We start from the raw sequence: 18,344 nt of genomic DNA on the forward strand, positions 1-18,344 counted from the left end.
CAGAAATCGATACGGTTTGTCTTTTGGATAGGCTTCTTCTTAAACTGCATAGAGAGATTGTTTTTTGGGGGATGGCATATCAGTTTAATAACTTTGACATATGTTGTCCAGTTCTGTATAGACTTTGTAGAGGTTAGTTTATATCCATTGGCCACACTTAGGGCCTACAACAAGATCCCATTCGGTCACACTTGAAGTGACTGACAAATGCCCATATACCTTGATTACACAGTGAGGTATTTCCCTCTTGATTGAAGCCTATAGCACCAGGCTGGCAACATAGCCAATATAACATTGGTCAGAAATGATGGCAAATATGGCAAATATAAGGTAGGTTGTAAATAATAATGTAATAATGTTTTAATTTATAGATGCTTTTATCCAAAGAAAACAGTAGCCTACATGCATGGTGACCTGCAACCTCTTGATCTGCAGTTCTGAGCTCCACCACTGAGCTCCACTCTCCCCTTAATAAATCGTCATATACAGCCTATGTAACAGCGTTTAATGTTTTGACAAAGTTGTTGCTGTTATAAGTTATTTAGTATTCTGATTTGGCTGAATGTCCCTTGTCTGTATTCCCATGAGCCCACTAGAGGGTGCTGTTATACAACTCCCTCACTACAGAACATGCATTTGGAAAGATAGGATGCCTTTTCCTATTTTCTGCCGTTCTCATCTTCTTCCCGCCAGGTTTTTGTTCTTTCATCTCACTCCTGCCAGTGATAGAGTCCTCTCTGCTTCTTCCTCCAGCTCTCCTCTTGTTCTCCTCCTCTCACGTCCTGGGCAGCTGCTGCTGTCTGTTATGGCCCCAGAGTGTTTGTCTGTCTGAGAGGCAGCAGGATATAAATACTGAGAGGAAGAGGAGATGGAGCAGGACAATATTCAAACACCATCAATGCTGACCTTGCTGGCTGATTTCTTTTCGTTTGTGGCTGCAGTGTTGACTGGCTTGTTGATGCAGCTGCTGCTCTCCTCTCACTTGGCAAGGCCAGACTCGAGAGTTGGGGTGTGCGGTCCTGCTATCTGTTGCCCTGTCGTCCCCTCTTTTCTGACTCCCTCTCCGTCTCTCTTCCTCCTTCTTTCTACTTCCTCTTCCCGTCTTTTCCCTCACTGTAGCCAGACACTCACTCGGGTCAGCCGGCAGAATGAAAGTACGTTCACACAGCTATGTGAGGACCTGTCTGGCAGTGGGTGGGGGTGTTGCAGCAGGCGTGCAGCTGCTTGTCCAGGTCAATGATTCAGCACCCTGGGTTCATCTCAGGAGGAGACAGGGTCAGGGGTCACACAGACACTTTAATGGTCTCAGGGCCTCTCTACCCCTGGGTCAATCCATCTTCCACTTCAGTCCTGTCACTGCAAGGCTCGTATGCAGCTACTGGTCTCCAAGCCTGGCGAGAAATGCTAAAATTATCCTTCTATATTATGGTTGGAATCTTTCAGTTTCTCTTGTCTACTTGAACCAGTGAGTTTTTCCCAGAAATGGAAATGCAAACTAATTAACCCACTAACCTTACACTCCAGACTAAAGTAGATTGAGGATTTTCTAGTAAATTGTATTTACATGTAGGTTTGGTGTTCCTACTTTGACTGGCCCCCAGGCCTCTGTCTGATGGACTCCTCTGGGAGAGGTGTCCAGTATGTTAACTGGCTGGCAGAATGATAATGGGGTGTTAGTTGCTCTAGCAGAGAGGCCTCATTCAAAACATGCCTAACGCTGAGAGCATTCTGGAGGCCAGAATAGCAGTGTGTGGTGTGTTTCCCGGCTGTTTCCATAGTCCCTGGTATTAACACCACTAAACACCCCTGTACCACTGTTGGACTGCTAGCCGGGCTTCTGTCAGTGTGCTTTTGTGTCAGCCTGTCTATCTGTCTGCCGGTCTCTCTGTGTGTGTGTTAGTCTGCCCTCTTAGTTTGTGGTGAGTCATGTTCTGTCGCTACAGAAGCCACCCCTGGCAGACCGCTGGTACAAGGTCAACTCAGCCCTGACCAACAGATGATTCAGACCCAACAGTAATAAAGAGACAGAGACACTGATACTTCAGGGTATGACATGTTAACACAGCTAGCTCCAGTTGCTAGCAAAGTAATTTGACATTTCCTGTGCTGCTCAAGGGGAGCCAGCAAGCATGGAAGGGTAGGGGGTGTAGGATAGGGTGGATGGAGTGGTAGGGGGTGGAGGATAGGGGTGGATGGAGTGGTAGGGGGTGGAGGATAGGGGTGGATGGAGTGGTAGGGGGCTGCCTAAAGGAGGCATGGGGAGAGCTGGATGAGGACAAAGGGCAGATGATGAAAGCTGGGTGAGGACAGGGTGAGAACTGGAAGGGGAATTAGGAGAAGAGGAGGATGAGGAGAAGGGTGTCGGGATGGGACAGCTGGGGACCAACATCTGAGCTGATATAATATCTCAGGAACTGCTCAGTTATAGTAGCATAGTGCAATGTATGTCGGTCATTCTGTCTCAAATTGGGAGTGGAGTGGAGTCTGTTGGAAAATCTGAGTCTTTTAGACAGAGAGAGGGAAAAAGAGAGAGAACGAGAATTCTTCTGTAAAGCAAACCATTTTTTCAACTCTCTTTCCCTCTCCCTCTCTCTCTCTTGCTCTCTCTCTCTCTGTTTTCCTCCCTTGCTTTACTCCTCTCGTATGCTGGGTCACACTGCCCCCTCTCCAGCTGAGGGGTTGACAAACATAGAACCAAGCACCAGGCAACGCAGAGATAACTAGAGACGGGAGAGTTAGAGAGTGAGAGAAGAGACGGGTTGTATTAGCTTACTGTTTCACTTAGTAGTGACCATGTGGGAACTGGACATTATAGGGATGACTCTGTCAGAACCAGCCTTTCAGAACCATATCCACCACTTTGGTCAGAACAAACCTCTCTGTCTGTGGATTCTCTCACGACTGGACTTCGTACACAGAGACTGTTCTGCCACATGGGACTAGCACCAGCCCGTAGGAGAGATGGTACTGTGACTACCTTTCTCTTTATCGCATATTACAATTATCTTTATTGATCCTTCCAGATCAGAATGACTGTCGTAAAGTGTAACTGCTTTGATGCTTTCAGCAACATTATCGTAGTGTTTTTAGACTTGTCAAAATAACAATGTGTTGTTGAAGTTGTCAAACTAAAGGGTTGGAATATCTGAAACGACAGCCTTGAGCTTCTCCTTTTCCTAACACGTGTAGCCCCGCATGTCCAGTACATACATGACACCCCCTGGGAGCTGTTGCAGTGTCTCAACCCGGTAGCTAGCTAACCTAACCCTGGAGCATGCCAGCCAGAGTGTTAGGACTCAAGGTGAGGGCTCTCATGTTACCAGCTCAGTCTTCTCAAATGTGCTACTGACTGCCATGTCGGTATCTTCTGCTACATTCCTCCAAAAGCCAGTCTGCTCCTGACCAGCAGGGAACCTCTAGAAAAGTTCCTGTTTTTGTTTCTGCATGTTGAGAGCTGTTCAGGTGGGGTGGGTGTGCCGTGCCTTTTGGGTGTAATGTAACATAATGCAGAAGGTGTGTATGTTCCAGAAGCTTACTGCGGGTTGGTTTGGGGACATGGAGAGTGTGGTCAAGAGTAAAAACAGCAGTTATAGTGACAAACCTGAGAACAAGACTTCTTTCTACTGCTAGACAAGTACAACTCTGTCCTGTCTGGCCAATGCTGCCAGCCACCTCACCTAACTATCTTACCAAAGTACCTCGGGAAAATACCAAACCCCAGCAAACGACCCCCAGCTACCCCATGCACCCCACCCCACACGAGCAACCCCTCTCAGGAACACTCAAACTTTCATATTCATGTTTGTGTTGTTTGATGTTGTTTCAGGGAGTGAATGAGAAACCTCTGAGCTGTGAGCTAATTACAGGCAGCACGAACAGCTGGTGAGAGTGGCCAGCATGCTGACGGGATGTGTTTTGGAGCAGTTGGATACTGAATAATGTGTTTATGAACATGCCAACAGCTTTGTGTAATGATATGTTTTCACACTCATGTGAGCTGCTTGAGTACTAGTTAGCAAAACAACTTTCAACCAATCTGCTGAATAAGACAATAACTTGTATTTTGTGGCTGTTGAACCTGGTGAATATAAGATCTGCTTCCCAGCGTCCTGGACAGATCATGCACACTGTTTCTTCAGACCAGACTGGTCATTATATCGCTGACCTAGTAGGCTTCCATAAGGGCATTGTGATTTACACAACATGATCCACTTCTATTGCTCCTTTAGAGGTTATAAAATACTAAGTAATCTCCTTACGCAGGGTTCAGGGTAATGATATCATGTCAGCCAGTTGACCTTTGATTCAAGGGCTAGAAATGGTTTCAACAACTCAGTGTCAACACGTCCTCACACAGACACCTTTAAGGGATTAATATAAAGCTGTGGAACAGCCCTACCAGGCTAGATAGACATTTAACAAATCCAGTACAGCTGGACTTCTGTTCAGTGATGTGATACAGGGAGCAGGCATCACATTATAACTGAACTACAATAGACTATCTTCTCTGTCTCCTGGCTGAGGCAAGCCAACTGGACGAGTCAGCAGTCATGGTTCTCTCAGCAGTAATCTACTTATTACTACTAACAATCACATTCCAGAATGCTGTATTGTCAGGGTTAGTTTCTCTAGTCAGGAGGTGTGGTGAGGACACCAGTTAGACCCCAGTAGAGTTTAGTAGAACTCTGTCCCACAACAATCCTGAGGAGTCAGTCCCTGGAAGGTCTAGAGCTCTGATGTGTTTTAATTTATCTGTCTGACAATCCCAGACATAAGCACAGGAAATGGATCCCGGCATGTATTTAAAGGTCTGATTGGTGACAGAACGGAATGGCTCAAATGACCAGCCAAAATAAGTAGCCTAATGGGCTCAAGACTGCTGATATTGCTGTAGACTGTACACAAGACAATCTGGAAGCAAAACAGCCACTTCAAAGGCCTGTTGGCTGAGCTGTTCAGATATAAAGACATCTGTCCACACCTCTCATGGAAACTAGCCCAGACTACATTCATCTGCAACCTGATTCGTGACAGTGATTTCTCTGGTTTAGTGAGAAGTGTGTTCGTTTACTGCCCATAGTAGTGTGTCCTCTGCAGAACACCAGGCCTGTACCCCTTCATATTATATCTGTCTGTCTGTCTGTCTGTCTCTCTCTTCACTCTCTTAAGTCTTTCTCTCCCTCCTCTCCCATCTCTCTCTCTCTATCTCTCTATCATCCTAAGTCTCAAACACACAGAGACACGCAATCGCTAAAGCTGTGCTTCAAGCCATAGTAACAGAGGGTGGGATCCCTGGATCCCTGTGATGTGGACCAACACCAGGCCCAACCCAACAGCATCTTACAAACCCAGTCACCATGGCTACAAACATCTTTCACTGACCCTCCCTTCGCTTGGCAGGTGCCTTTCAAAACTAGTAGCCAAACACCAGTGTAGTCCAGCCCACACCCAGGGGTACCACCCCACATTGCGGCCCTCTGACTGAAGGATCTCTGGTTCCCCTGGTCCCAGGAAGGTGTGTCAGGGTACTGGAATGCTCAGAGCCTAGATTCCATAGCTGGGGGGTGAGAGAAGAGCTGTTAGCTGGGTGTCAGGTGTTAGAGGATACAGGAGGGGATCCCTGCTGTATGATATGATCCCACCTCCTCTCCTCTCCACTGGGGAGAATTGGACTGGCTGACCCAGTTATGGATAGTGAAGGGATGGTCCTGTCTGAGGAGAGAGAGGGAGCACGGACAAAGCAGAGGGACATGTGTGTGTGTGTGTGTGTGTGTGTACATTAACCTGTCAGGCTACAGCAGACCTTGACTATGCTATATTAAGCATGGCCTAAAAGTGGGTGCCAGGCAACTAGGCCCCAGGGTTGAGGTCAGAGGGAATGTGAAACTATAAACCAGTCTGAGCCTTTCCCTTCCTCCCTATCTGTCTCTCTCTGTCTCTCTGTCTCCTCTCTCTCTCTCTCTCTCTCTCTCTCTCTCTCTCTCTCTCTCTCTCTCTCTCTCTCTCTCTCTCTCTCTCTCTCTCTCTCTCTCTCTCTCTCTCTCTCTCTCTCTCTCTCTCTCTCTCTGTCTCTTCTCTCTCTCTCTCTCTCTCTCTCTCTTTCATGTATGTGTGTGAAGTATTTGTGTGAACGAATGAGCTGTCATCCATGTCTGTGTGTTAAAGTCTGCTCTCCTAGGATCCTGTAATTATCTGTATCTCATTACAGGACGCTGGAGCAACTGACTCTCTCCTCCCCGTTCTAGAACCCTGAGTCTGTGGAGGCTTCCATCCAGGCGCTCCTCTCTGCCCTCTACCCTCCCTTCCACGCCACGGCCCCCACCCTCCTCAATCAGCTCCTACAGCGGATCCAGGAGGGTTACCACGGCGACGCCCTCCGCTGCCTGCTGAACTTCCTTGTCCCGGCTAAGCACATCTTAGAGAGTGTTCAGCAAGCTGCCTGTGTGAGTCACACACACACACACACAGACACACACACACACACACAGACACACACCTCTTCATGCGTATGAAAGTCCCGTTTTGACAGGACGTGTCCTCTCCTGTCACCCCTACAGGCTCAGTTCAGTGGGGTGCTGTTCCAGTCTGAGGGCTGGCCCTTGTGTCTGGGGGACCGAGTGGCGCTCCACCTCGCCCCCCTCAGCCCTCTGCTGCTCCGCCCGGGAGACTTCTACCTGCAGGCGGCCCCGTTCTCCCAGCAGGCTGCCCGCATCCTGGTCTGCAGCCTTCTGGAGGAGGAGGAGGAGGAGCTACACCAAGACAGGAAGCAGCCCCCGCAGGTGGAGGAAACTCCCATCCCCGAGACGGCCTACACCTGCATCTTCACGTCTGATTGGCTCAGGGAGGTCAACGAGGGGCGCCGCGGCACGCCTCTCAGCCAGTGCTTACTAGTCACCGACCAGGCTGTCGTGAGGTTACCATGGGAAGAGGTGGCTCGGCCCAAATTTGTGGATAAACCCAGAACCATGGCCCCGCCTCCTGCTCCTCCTCCTCTCCCTCCCGCCGTCGCTCTCCCTCGTCAAGCTCAGGAGTCCTCGTCAGGTCCCTCTCAGCAACCCCGTGACTCTGGCTTCTCTGTAGAGACGAGGATCTGCCCAGCCAAGCATGGCATCGCTGTGTCCCTGTGTCTGGTGGACAGGAGCGCCCCCTCCAGGCAGCCGCGTGTGCATCGGGCCGAGGAGACGGCCAAGACCAGGGGCTGGGTGTCTGGCCACCCCTGGGACAGCCGCTGTGCCGGGGGGCCTCTGGGGGGAGGGGTGGGTGTAGGGACAGGTGGAACTTCCTTTAGGCAGGAGCCTGAGGGAGAGTACGTGGACCTGCTGGAGTTCACCCAGAAGATGGACGCCTCACATCATTCTAGTCAAGCCCAGACAGAGGCGCACACACAGGAACCAAAACGCACACAGGAACCAAAACGCACACAGGAACCAAAACGCACACAGGAACCAAAACGCACACAGTCATGCACATCGCCACACACACCGTCGCATACGCAGGTCCAGTCACGCACACATCCCTGGATATCCTTGTATAGGCCCAGCCAGCCTGCTCCTGCCCCTCCAGCCCAACATGGACCCCAGCCCCTCCACCAGCAGCCCTCTCCCCCCAGAGAGTCCTCCCAGTGTGGCCGGACGGTCCGTTTCTGTGAGGAACCCTGTAGCCCGTGTCTGAGACGGAGGCTCATACTGCAGGACTCAGGAGGACCATGTGCTACAGGGCTGGAGCCGAAGCCAGGCCACGAGCAGGGTCTGGGACCGGGGCGAGGTACCTCCAGGGCCCAGGAACTGAGATGTCGCTACCGAGAATCCTACCAGGCAGCACTGCAGAACCCTGTCTGTTTCTCCCGAGAGAAGGAGAAGGAGCAAGGAAGGGAGAGAGAGAATAGGACGGAGAGAGAAAACATTCTGACGGTGGTAGAGGAGGATTGTCTGACTGAGGGGAAGCTGCAAACAAATGGTGGTGGGGGAGAACATTCACAGCACTGTTCGACTGCCCCCCAGCACTGTTCTATTACCCCCCAGCCATACTATAGGGCCCCTAAGCAACACTTTAGTGGCCCTCAGCAGTTCTGTGCACCAAGACCAATCTCTGGGACAGCCCCTGTGTGTTCTGCTGTAAATACTCCCCCCCTTCCCTGCAAAGAGACCTCCCTCTGTAAAGAGTCTGGGGAACATAACCCCGTCCCCTGTGGAACATCGGGGAACGTGACCAGTGTTCCTACTGCTGAATCTGAGAGGACGGGAGCCGTCAAATCCAGTGGTGCTGCTGACCCAGACGGGCGCTGCTCCTCTCTCTCCACCACGGTGGTGGACACCTCTGAGCGCTGTCAGCTGGTGGTGCAGGGTCACACCCTCAGGAGGGACAGGAAGGGGAAGGGCCAGGGTCAGACGGCCAGGAGGGACAGCGCTGACTCCTCCTGCTCCGACGCCATGGTTCCCAGGCTGCACGTGGTGAAGTGTAAAAACGCCACGGCCTTCGGCTTGGTCTCCCCCAAGACCAACAGGCGCAGGAAGACCTGCACAGGTGAGAAGACCAGGTTGTCAGGAGGTTGTCAGGCTCATGATTACCTGCTGGAGGGGACAAGGAAACTAGTAAATATAATGTTGTTATCTCGAGCCACATTATATACATTTGTCAACAACAAAAAAAGTGAATATGCATATATCTCCCTCCTGCAGATGGCGCCCAGGCTAGTGAACTCCCTGTGCCCTGCAGCAACCAACCAGAGTCAGCCAGACAGCCACAGAACCAGACCCCCCCTGGACAATACTTCCAGCAGCAGCCCATTGAGCCTTTCACGTCCAGGCCAGAGGCCCCAGACCTGGGCCTCCCAGACCCCTGCTCCCTCCCTCTCCACCTGGGGCTGGCCTGTCTCACAGGCAGGGGCACCTACACTTCAGACAACAGAGACCACACCTAACTATACACTGTTTATGACCATAAACATTATTTGTGTGTAATTCAACAAACTCAGCAAATTAACTGTTCAAGTCTCAACAGTGCATGTTGTTCATGACACAACAATAGCCTTGAATTATGAAATGATAGGTTATCGACCATGAATGTGCTGTGGGTACTTTGTGGTCATGAGTCCATAGGAGACTGTGTCAGGGTTGTTAGCTGTGTTCCAGCCTCACATGTTAACACAGGTGTTTGTGACTGCAGGTGGCAGAGACAGGATGAGCAGGGCCGTGGTGGAGGTGTATGTAGCCCGGGAGGGCTGGAGGACCCTGTCTAGGGGGTCCAGTCAAGACCTCTACCAGATGTTGCTGTATTTTTACTCCATAACCAGGTATGGATCCTCCCCCTTGTCTGGGTGTCATTCTAGAGTCTCCTAGGAGACAGTGACAGGATTGATCTTAAAAACATGTTTTTTAACTGTTATCATACCCTCAGATGGTACTGAAGGACCTCACAATTGTGTCTTTTTGTGATACGGTGAGTTAACATAATTATATTGTTTCCTTGGTTTCTAGGCAAGAGATCAGAGAACTAGGAATGACGATAGTCATAGATGCTCGTAAGACTCCTCCCCCTCCACAGCTCCACCAGGCAGTGATGATGCTCCAGGTAGGAACATCACTGCTGTTCTCCTCAGTGGTGTTTAAATGGTGTGCTTATGCATAGCAACATCTAGGCCACATGGGGGCAGTAAAGAGCTACACAAGACCTCTGTCAACTGAACAACATCTAGGATTTTCATTAATTTTTGTATGGAGGATTCTACCCTACATAGAGATGGGCTTCAGGTCTGCCAATTACACCTGCCGCTGTGTGTCCTGATGTGTGTGTTGTAGGAGCAGACCTCCCCTGTTGTCCACGCAGTGCTGGTGCTGCTGGACAAGGAGAGCAGCCGTCATCCAGACACACAGTCAGCCTACGCAGGACTGCAGGTCAGAACTGGGTCAAATGAGACTTGCTATTCTACCTTTGGGGATACTTGATTTAACTTACCAACCGAAATGAAAACAATGCATTGATACAAGAAGTGCTTCCTAGAAAAGCTTAAGTTTAGATTAGCTGCTAATATCTTCTAGTACCAGTTCTCCAGTACTGTCTAGCAGTGTTGGAACATTAACTTGAACTGCCCCCCACACCATGGTCCTAGCTACCTTGCCAGGTCTGTCTGTCTGACTATCATTTTGACTGGCAACAGACTGAGGTTGTGAGCTCCCTGAGGGCCCTGAACAAGATGGTGGATTCCAGTCAGCTGACCTCGGCCCTGGAAGGAACCCTGCCTTACAGCCATCTTGATTGGCTCCAGCTTCACAAGGTTAGCCACACCAATCCGAGATAGATGCTGACCCCTGACCTTTAACCTAGCCTCTGTATGGTGTGGCACCACCATTCTGGTGTCTCTAGTCAGGAGAGTTATTCCTGTTTTCCAGAACCTTCAGCCGTTCGTGTCAGACCTGCAGGAAGCATCTGGTTTGCTCCTCAGAACCATAGGGAGACTGGAGGGGGTCCAGAGGATCGGCACTGTCCAGGTAGGACACACAGTTACACAGGGGGCTGTAATACACTGATGCTCTTCTTCAGGAACTAGACCAGCCTGCCTGTCCAGGACACAGATGCATCGCTGACCTATTATCTGGGATGTTGTGGATAGCAGAGGATTCCCAGCGTACCGTCTTTTTACTGACAGTGTCTTTTCCCGGTGTTACAGGAAGTGCAGCAGAGCATCACAGGACAGAGGACTCTGATGAGAGAGATGCTGACGGACAGCCGCTTGGTTTTCCTGCAGAGGGAAGGCGGAGCCATACTAGCCAGGCTGAGGAGAGAGAGTGACCTGAGATACCCTCACTATAGTGACTACAGGTAGACATCTCCCATCACTGTACAGACCACAGGAAGACATCTGTCCTCCGTGCAGGCAGGTGGACGCACAGGGTAGGAGAACTAACAGGTACAGTGTCCACAAGCCTGTCCCCTGTGTCTGCAGTGCTGCGCTGGAGGCCGTGGCTGGTCTGTCCAGCCAGGTGGAGGAGCAGGCTCACGTCCTGGTGAAGAAGTCCAACACCACTCTGGAACACCTGGAGTACTTGCTGCAGCTACGCCACCTGGAGGAACACTTCACACAGGTAGGAACACTTCACACAGGTAGGAACACTTCACACAGGTAGGAACACTTCACACAGGTAGGAACACTTCACACAGGTAGGAACACTTCACACAGGTAGGAACACTTCACACAGGTAGGAACACTTCACACAGGTAGGAACACTTCACACAGGTAGGAACACTTCACACAGGTAGGAACACTTCACACAGGTAGGAACACTTCACACAGGTAGGAACACTTCACACAGGTAGGAACACTTCACACAGGTAGGAACACTTCACACAGGTAGGAACACTTCACACAGGTAGGAACACTTCACACAGGTAGGAACACTTCACACAGGTAGGAACACTTCACACAGGTAGGAACACTTCACACAGGTAGGAACACTTCACACAGGTAGGAACACTTCACACAGGTAGGAACACTTCACACAGGTAGGAACACTTCACACAGGTAGGAACACTTCACACAGGTAGGAACACTTCACACAGGTAGGAACACTTCACACAGGTAGGAACACTTCACACAGGTAGGAACACTTCACACAGGTAGGAACACTTCACACAGGTAGGAACACTTCACACAGGTAGGAACGCCTCCCATCCAATCATACGGCAAAGTGACGCGTCACGCGTCGTACACATAGCATCAACAGTGTTGTCATAAAGGCATATGCCCCAGCCACCCCACCAGCTGCTGTGTGTGTGTAGATCCGAGAGTGGTTCACCGCCGAGGGGGAGAGGAGGCTGCTGGAAGCGGAGGCCGTGGAGGACCCCAGAGAGAGGGTGGACCAGACCCTGCAGAGCTTCAGCTCGTTCCTCACTGAGGCTGGCGTAAGTCCCACTCCCTTCATGTCCCTGTCAGGAGAGGTGTGGTCGTAGAAGAGCACCGTGTGCTATTAACTAGACGTGGTGGTAGACTGGTAGGGACAGGTTCAGGCTAAGATTGAACTTTGAGGCCCACATCTAAGGACCGAACAGGATGGAACAAGACGACTGGAGCTAGCACACATTTACACGTATTCATTTAACGAGGCTTTTATCCAAAGCGACGTGCACATTTGTGCATATGGTAGATACAGCAGATAATCAAAGACTTCAAGTGCACAGTTCTAACATCAGAATCAGAATTTGGTTTTAATTCGCCATGTAGGTTAACACAAACACGGAATTTACTGTGGCAGGAAGGTGCAAACAATAAACATGTACGGATCTTCAATCAAAAAGTATAAAAGTACAGTAGTCTAACTAATCCTAGGAACTAACAATCTAAAAAATAAAACTATTTAAAATGTAAATTATAAAATATAAATAAAATATAAATAATATATATATATAAATAAGAATATGAATATGAATGGGCAATAGTGCAAATAGTACATAAATACAGGGGTTAAAACCCAGAAACAGTCAGTGTTTCACAACAATACACAGTGCTATAACGACACACAGGTAATACGTTCTGCATAAAGTGCCCTTAGATAAAGTAACTGCATCTGACAAGACTGGTGTGTTTGGGAGGATTGTCTTATAACCTGGATGTGTCCCTCAGGAGAAGCAGCTGAAGGCAGAGTCTCTGGTGAGGGAGGCAGAGCGACTGCAGACCTCCTCCTACCCCGAGACGGAGGTCTTTAGGACCATGGTGAACACCTTCCAGTCCGTCCTGGCTCACTTCCTGTCGCGGGCAGAGAGGTGCCGCTGGGAGCTGGAGGCTCTACTCCACATCTGTCACTTTTGTCAAGAGGTTGGAAGCAATCTGGGAGGTCATTTGGGCCTGGATGTATTCACTCATGCACTCATACCTGCATGTCCTCTGTCTCTGGTCCCAGGCCTCACTGCTGGCGGAGGAGTGCAGAAGGTACCTGGAGCAGGACCAGGCTGAAGGCTCACCCCAGGACAGGGACCCTGCCGCCACCCTCCACAGCTTCCAGGAGAGGTTCCTCCAGTTCTCCCCCGACTGCTTCCAGGAAGTGAAGGCCCAGGCCTGCGCCCTGAGGGGCTCCAGGGGGATGCGTGTGTGGAACGTGGCCTGGCTGAGGTGTCAGGAGGTGAGGCAGCACCTGGAGGAGAGGCTGAGGGATCTGGAGCAGTCCTGGCAGCCACAGCAGCAGCACGTCGGCCCCTGGGCTGGGCCGTGGTGTGCAGAGCCAGAGGCCAGGACTGAGACAGCTCCTCCTGCAGGCCAGGAGGAGGCGCTGTGCAGACCTGGTCCTGGCCCAGCGTGGGAGCGTCCCCGGGCTGTCTCTGGTCCAGACCAGGCCAGGCTGCTCAGGCCGCTCGAGGGCAGCAGCAGTAACAGTCCTGTGGTCTGCTGTAGCCCCGCCCACAGGCCCGTGGACAGCACTGCCCAGGGGTCAGACGCCACCATGACCCCTCCTTACAGGGCAACCAGGAAGACGGAGCGGGAGTCTAGGAGGGGGAGAAGCAGCAGGGCGCGAGACACCTCCCTCTCCCGCTCTCACACCATAGGCTGCCAGTGGTTCCCCTGGCAACGCGGTCTGGGGGCGCGGTCGATGAGCGAGGAGTCGTGCGCCGCGTCGAGCAGCCAATCCGAGGCCCAAGCGCCGTCGCGATCTCACGGCCAGCCGTCCCGCAGGGTTCTTCAAGCCGCCCAGCGCTTTCAGATCTCCCGCCACGGTAGCTTCTGCTCCCAGGACTCGTGCAGCGGGACAGAGGCTCCTGGGGGGGGCGGGGAGGCCACGTCATCCACTGGGGCTGTGGAGAGTAGCAGCAAGGCTCTGTGAGTGTCCTGACCAACACCACGTTTTCCCATTTTTGACAGACCTGTCTGCTCATGGTGGCGCTGTCTACTGTCAGCTACTGTGAAGGAGTTTGAAAACATCTGAGCTTTACAAAATGTCCATATTACTTTACACATTTCGAAAATATATACATAGTCAAACTGTTGTCGGATATTAGTTTTGGTTTCACTTGTTTCACATAACCTTTCTCTCCGTCTGTAAGCTTGCACTGAAGTAGCAAAGGTAGAGTCACGTTGGAATCAAAAACGATAGTTACAATTCTACTCTGTTCTATTCTGTTGTGTTGTGAAGCTTACCCTAACCCTGCGCCTGGACAGGAAGCTGCAGCGCATCGTGGAGGAGCTGCTGCTGACAGAGAGCGAGTACGTGCGCTCCCTGGCCTACATCCTGACTCACTACCTCCCCCTGCTGGACAGACCCGACGTGCCCCAGGACCTGCGGGGCAAACGAGCGCTCATCTTCGGCAACCTGGAGCGCCTCTATGACTTCCACCAGCGCCACTTCCTGTGTGAGCTCGAGGCCTGCCAGCGGGAGCCCCTGCTGGTGGCTCGATGCTTCCTGCGACACGTGAGTTCTCCGAAACGACCCCATGACACGAGTGTGTGTATCATGTACGTAATATGTGCATGATATATGTATGTCTGTGCTCATGTGGCTGTCTGCTGTCTCTCTGGAACGTGGAGCATGTTGATTTGGTGACTGACTCCTGGTGTTCCTGTTCATGCAGAGGGAGAGTTTGGGTCTGTATGCTCTCTATAGCAAGAACAAGCCTCAGTCTGACGCCCTGATCCTCCATCACAGACACGACATCTTCAAGGTGGGTGGGACTTCCTGTATCCTATTGCCTTCGATACTCACTTATTGGTTCAACATCCCACAGGAGACCAATGAATGTTATTGTCGGTTTCTGACGTCTCTCCTGGGCCGTCCTCGTTAAGACACCGTGAAGGGTCTTGTCAGGTAAAAAAAAAAAAAAGATTTATTGAGAATGTTATGAAAGACCCCACCCCCTGTGTCATCTGTGCCCCCCCGCCAGAGGAAGCAGCTGGAGCTGGGGGACCTGATGGACCTGTCCTCCTACCTGCTGAGGCCCATCCAGAGAATCAGCAAGTACAGCCTGCTGCTGCACGACATGCTGGCTCTGTGGAGCCCCGGGACAGGCGCGGGAGCCAGAGAGAGCGGGAGGGCCGAGATTCAGGCCGCTGCTGACCTGGTCCGCTTCCAGATGCGCCATGGCAACGACCTCCTCACCATGGACGCTATCCAGGACTGTGATGTAAGACCTGGGACTGGGATGGATGGAAGGAGGGGTGGGTGGATAGAACCAGAGAAAGAGATAAAGATGTATAGATGTCAGACCTCTGTCTGGGAAGGACATGTATGTTTGTCACGTTATGTGGTTCTTGTTATTGTTCTTGGTAAAACCTTTTTCTGGTCCAGTCAGATCAGGTCTGATCCAGTTTGTGCTCCGCCCCCCAGGTGAACCTGCAGGAGCAGGGTGAGCTGATTCGGCAGGATGAGTTCACAGTGTTCTACCGGAGGAAGAGGAGCATCAGGAGGGTGTTCCTCTTCCAGCATCTCATCCTCTTCAGCAAGACCAGGAGGACAGACGTGGGAAACGATGTTTATGTTTATAAACAGTCCTTCAAGGTCTGGATGCATGCTGGGCCAGGGTCTCTGAGACACCAGTCACACACCTCAAATTAGGATATGAAGAGTTAAGGAACCTTTTCTCTACTTCTGTCTTCTTCTCTTTTCCTGTCTGTCCCACTCTCTCTCTCTTTCCACTGTATTTCTCCTCTCTTTCTCTCTTTCTCTCTCTCTCTCTCTCTCTCTCTCTCTCTCTCTCTCTCTCTCTCTCTCTCTCTCTCTCTCTCTCTCTCTCTCTCTCTCTCCCTCTCTCTCTCTCTCTCTCTCTCTCTCTCTCTCGCTGTCTCTCTTTCCACTGTCTTTCTCCTCTCTCTCCTTGTCTCTGTCTCTCCCCCCAGACCTGTGACATAGGAATGACCCACACCTCAGGGGTGAGCGGTCTGTGTTTTGAGATCTGGTTCAGGAGGAGGAGGGCTGAGGACACCTACACCCTGAGGGCTGACAGGTCAGAGGTCAAAGCTGCCTGGACAGCTGACCTGGATCAGCTCCTCTGGGAACAGGCCACACACAACAGAGGTACACTCACAGGATGAAGGGATGGTTAGATGGATGGAACGATGGTTGGATGGATGGATGGATAGACGGATGGATGGATAGACGGATGGATGGATGGGCGGATGGATGGACATTTTAGAGGGATGGATGTAAAAACATGGACCTGTGTTGCTGTGTGTTGTGCTCCAGAGCTGCGTGTGCAGGAGAGGCTGTTCATGGGGCTGGGGAGGAAGTCCTTCCTGGACATCAGATCCATCTGTGACAGAGATGTCCACTCTATCCCCCCTGGGACAGGTAACACACACACACCCCCATACACATGCACACAAACAAAGATGGATACACAAACCTAAAGACATAAACCAACATGCTGATGCTAATGTGCCTTCCTGAGTGAAGAGGTTGTTTGTCTCTCTGCTCAGTCCCTGCAGCCTGTCATCCACCCGAAGGAGGAGAACATGCACGGCCTAACTCCATTGGCTCAGGAAGTAGCACCTCCACTTCCTGCAGCCAATCATCTTCCTCCTCTGGACGAGGCTCGTTACCCCCCGTCGCTTACCTTGGGAATCAGTCACAAGGGCCAGAGACCAATCATACTGTCTGTTGTTGCCCTGAGGGTGTGGTGGACGAGAACCTCAGTAATCATCGCAATCTTCATCATGTTCATCCTCATCCTCACCAGAAAGCCAGACTTCATCTGCTGAGTGAGTTTCCTACTGCTTAAGTCTTGAAACTAAACTATCCTCTCATCATTAACCATGGCTAACCATGTTTCTCTTATCAATAGATACTGTATATGTATAGTAAATACTGTGTGGTGCTGTCATCTCCCTGCTCCCATGTGTCAGAGGACAGTTCGATGTCGTCAGGCGAGAACGTCAGCGCGCTTAGCAACTCTGAGCTCAGCTGCCTCTCTGGGATTGGTGGAGATGTGGTAGACTCCTCCTCTTTCACCTCTCAGAACTCACAGCTGTGTGCCACGAAAGCCAATCACAAAAAGAGCCAGTCACCTGGGACAACCAGGAGAAGACCCTCCCTGACCCCCACCCTGGGCCTGACCCCCACCCTGGGCCTGAAGGTGACGTGTGGGCTACCAGCTGCTGACATGACATAGTCATCAGTAAGAGAACGAATAGGCACAAGCACTTGTTTGGTTAAGTTGCGCAGCAACATTTATGTATTAAGTGGTCTATTAAAACATAAGCGTAAGAAACAAGTCTAAGTAGTTGAATGTTCCATACGTGGTGCTGTATTACTACTTATGGTTGCATTATTGTTTTACAGGACCAAGAAATGGACTCTACTTTGAAATCAACGGATGTTTAATACTAGTCAGCCCTCCGAGACCAGATATGTTACTGATGATTCATCTCTGAGGATTTCCTGTCGGTCAGTGAGGTCTTGTTGGTTTCCAACAACTTCCTGTTTGTGGTTGAGGAGGCGTGAAGGCAGAGGAAGAAACGCCCAGTTTGTCATGGAGGACATGATGGTCGCTCTAAAGACACCAGAGGAAGCTGGAAGAGGAGGACAAGAGGAGAGTTTTTGAATGGAGAAACGACTGTTCAGCCTTAGAACCTCTGGTCTACCAGGCCGACACTGTGGAACATTCTGGACCAGTAATATCTGCTCCTGTCATTTCCATCTATCGCAGAGTAGGTTACTAATCCAGAATTAGGTCCTCTAGAACATCAGGCTCTAGAACATCTCTGCTGACGACTTAGCACTGTGCGCTGAAAACTGCAACCTTTTATTTATTTTTAACTCACTACTGATTTCTGACTACCTTCAGTGTGTATCATGATTGAAAGTCAGGGGGTTTATCTTTGTGTTTCCTTGTAAGTATCAGTTATTTCTGTGGAACAACCACATCCTTCAGAACTGTGACCATGAATCATTTATTTCCAAACGTATAGTTGTACAGTTAAGTGGTGTTACTCTCAGTGCTTCATTACTATAAGATTTGTCTAATAATTGTGTACAAGGATATATCTCTGTTGCTTGTTTAGTATGTACATGTAGGATGTACAAGTCATAAAAGTTAGACATTGTCTGGGTATGGTGCTGCTCTTTTAAACAACTGTATGACGCCACTGTCTTCCATATTCATTGTAGTCCTCGTATCAGAGTATCTACCATGCACCACTAAGTTGGGGCTGTCAGTTGGGGCACTAAATTGGGGCTGTCAGCTCTTTATGGTTGGGTCAGGATGGTTGTTCGATTGGAGAACAGGATCATGAGAGTGTCTGTCTGTGACAGTGTCTGAGAGGAAGTTTAGCATCCGTACAAACAGGATGTGAATCTGCAAGCTAGTTTGAAAGGATCTGGGTAGTGTTACTGTTACACATTCTCCTCCTGATCTGTTCTTCATTTCTT

At 50.6% G+C, this 18,344-nt stretch overlaps 1 protein-coding gene across 1 annotated transcript; it reads left to right on the forward strand.

The window, feature by feature from the left end:
• Positions 1 to 2,820: 2,820 nt before the first annotated feature.
• On the forward strand, positions 2,821 to 18,232 carry si:dkey-65j6.2 (rho guanine nucleotide exchange factor 40). The gene is made up of 23 exons (XM_062460502.1): positions 2,821 to 2,964; positions 6,246 to 6,443; positions 6,558 to 8,523; positions 8,679 to 8,879; positions 9,166 to 9,292; positions 9,477 to 9,570; positions 9,798 to 9,893; positions 10,157 to 10,273; positions 10,389 to 10,487; positions 10,667 to 10,818; positions 10,943 to 11,081; positions 11,776 to 11,898; positions 12,617 to 12,808; positions 12,894 to 13,804; positions 14,144 to 14,393; positions 14,554 to 14,643; positions 14,863 to 15,102; positions 15,306 to 15,476; positions 15,815 to 15,992; positions 16,161 to 16,265; positions 16,394 to 16,675; positions 16,820 to 17,091; positions 17,256 to 18,232. Exons 1-22 carry the CDS (start codon positions 2,962 to 2,964, stop codon positions 17,083 to 17,085), a joined length of 6,000 nt encoding a protein of 1,999 aa, XP_062316486.1. The 5' UTR covers positions 2,821 to 2,961; the 3' UTR covers positions 17,086 to 17,091; positions 17,256 to 18,232.
• The last annotated feature ends 112 nt before the right edge of the window (positions 18,233 to 18,344 follow it).

Source organism: Osmerus eperlanus, chromosome 4 (genome assembly GCF_963692335.1).
Source record: "Osmerus eperlanus chromosome 4, fOsmEpe2.1, whole genome shotgun sequence".
Taxonomy (NCBI): domain Eukaryota; kingdom Metazoa; phylum Chordata; class Actinopteri; order Osmeriformes; family Osmeridae; genus Osmerus; species Osmerus eperlanus.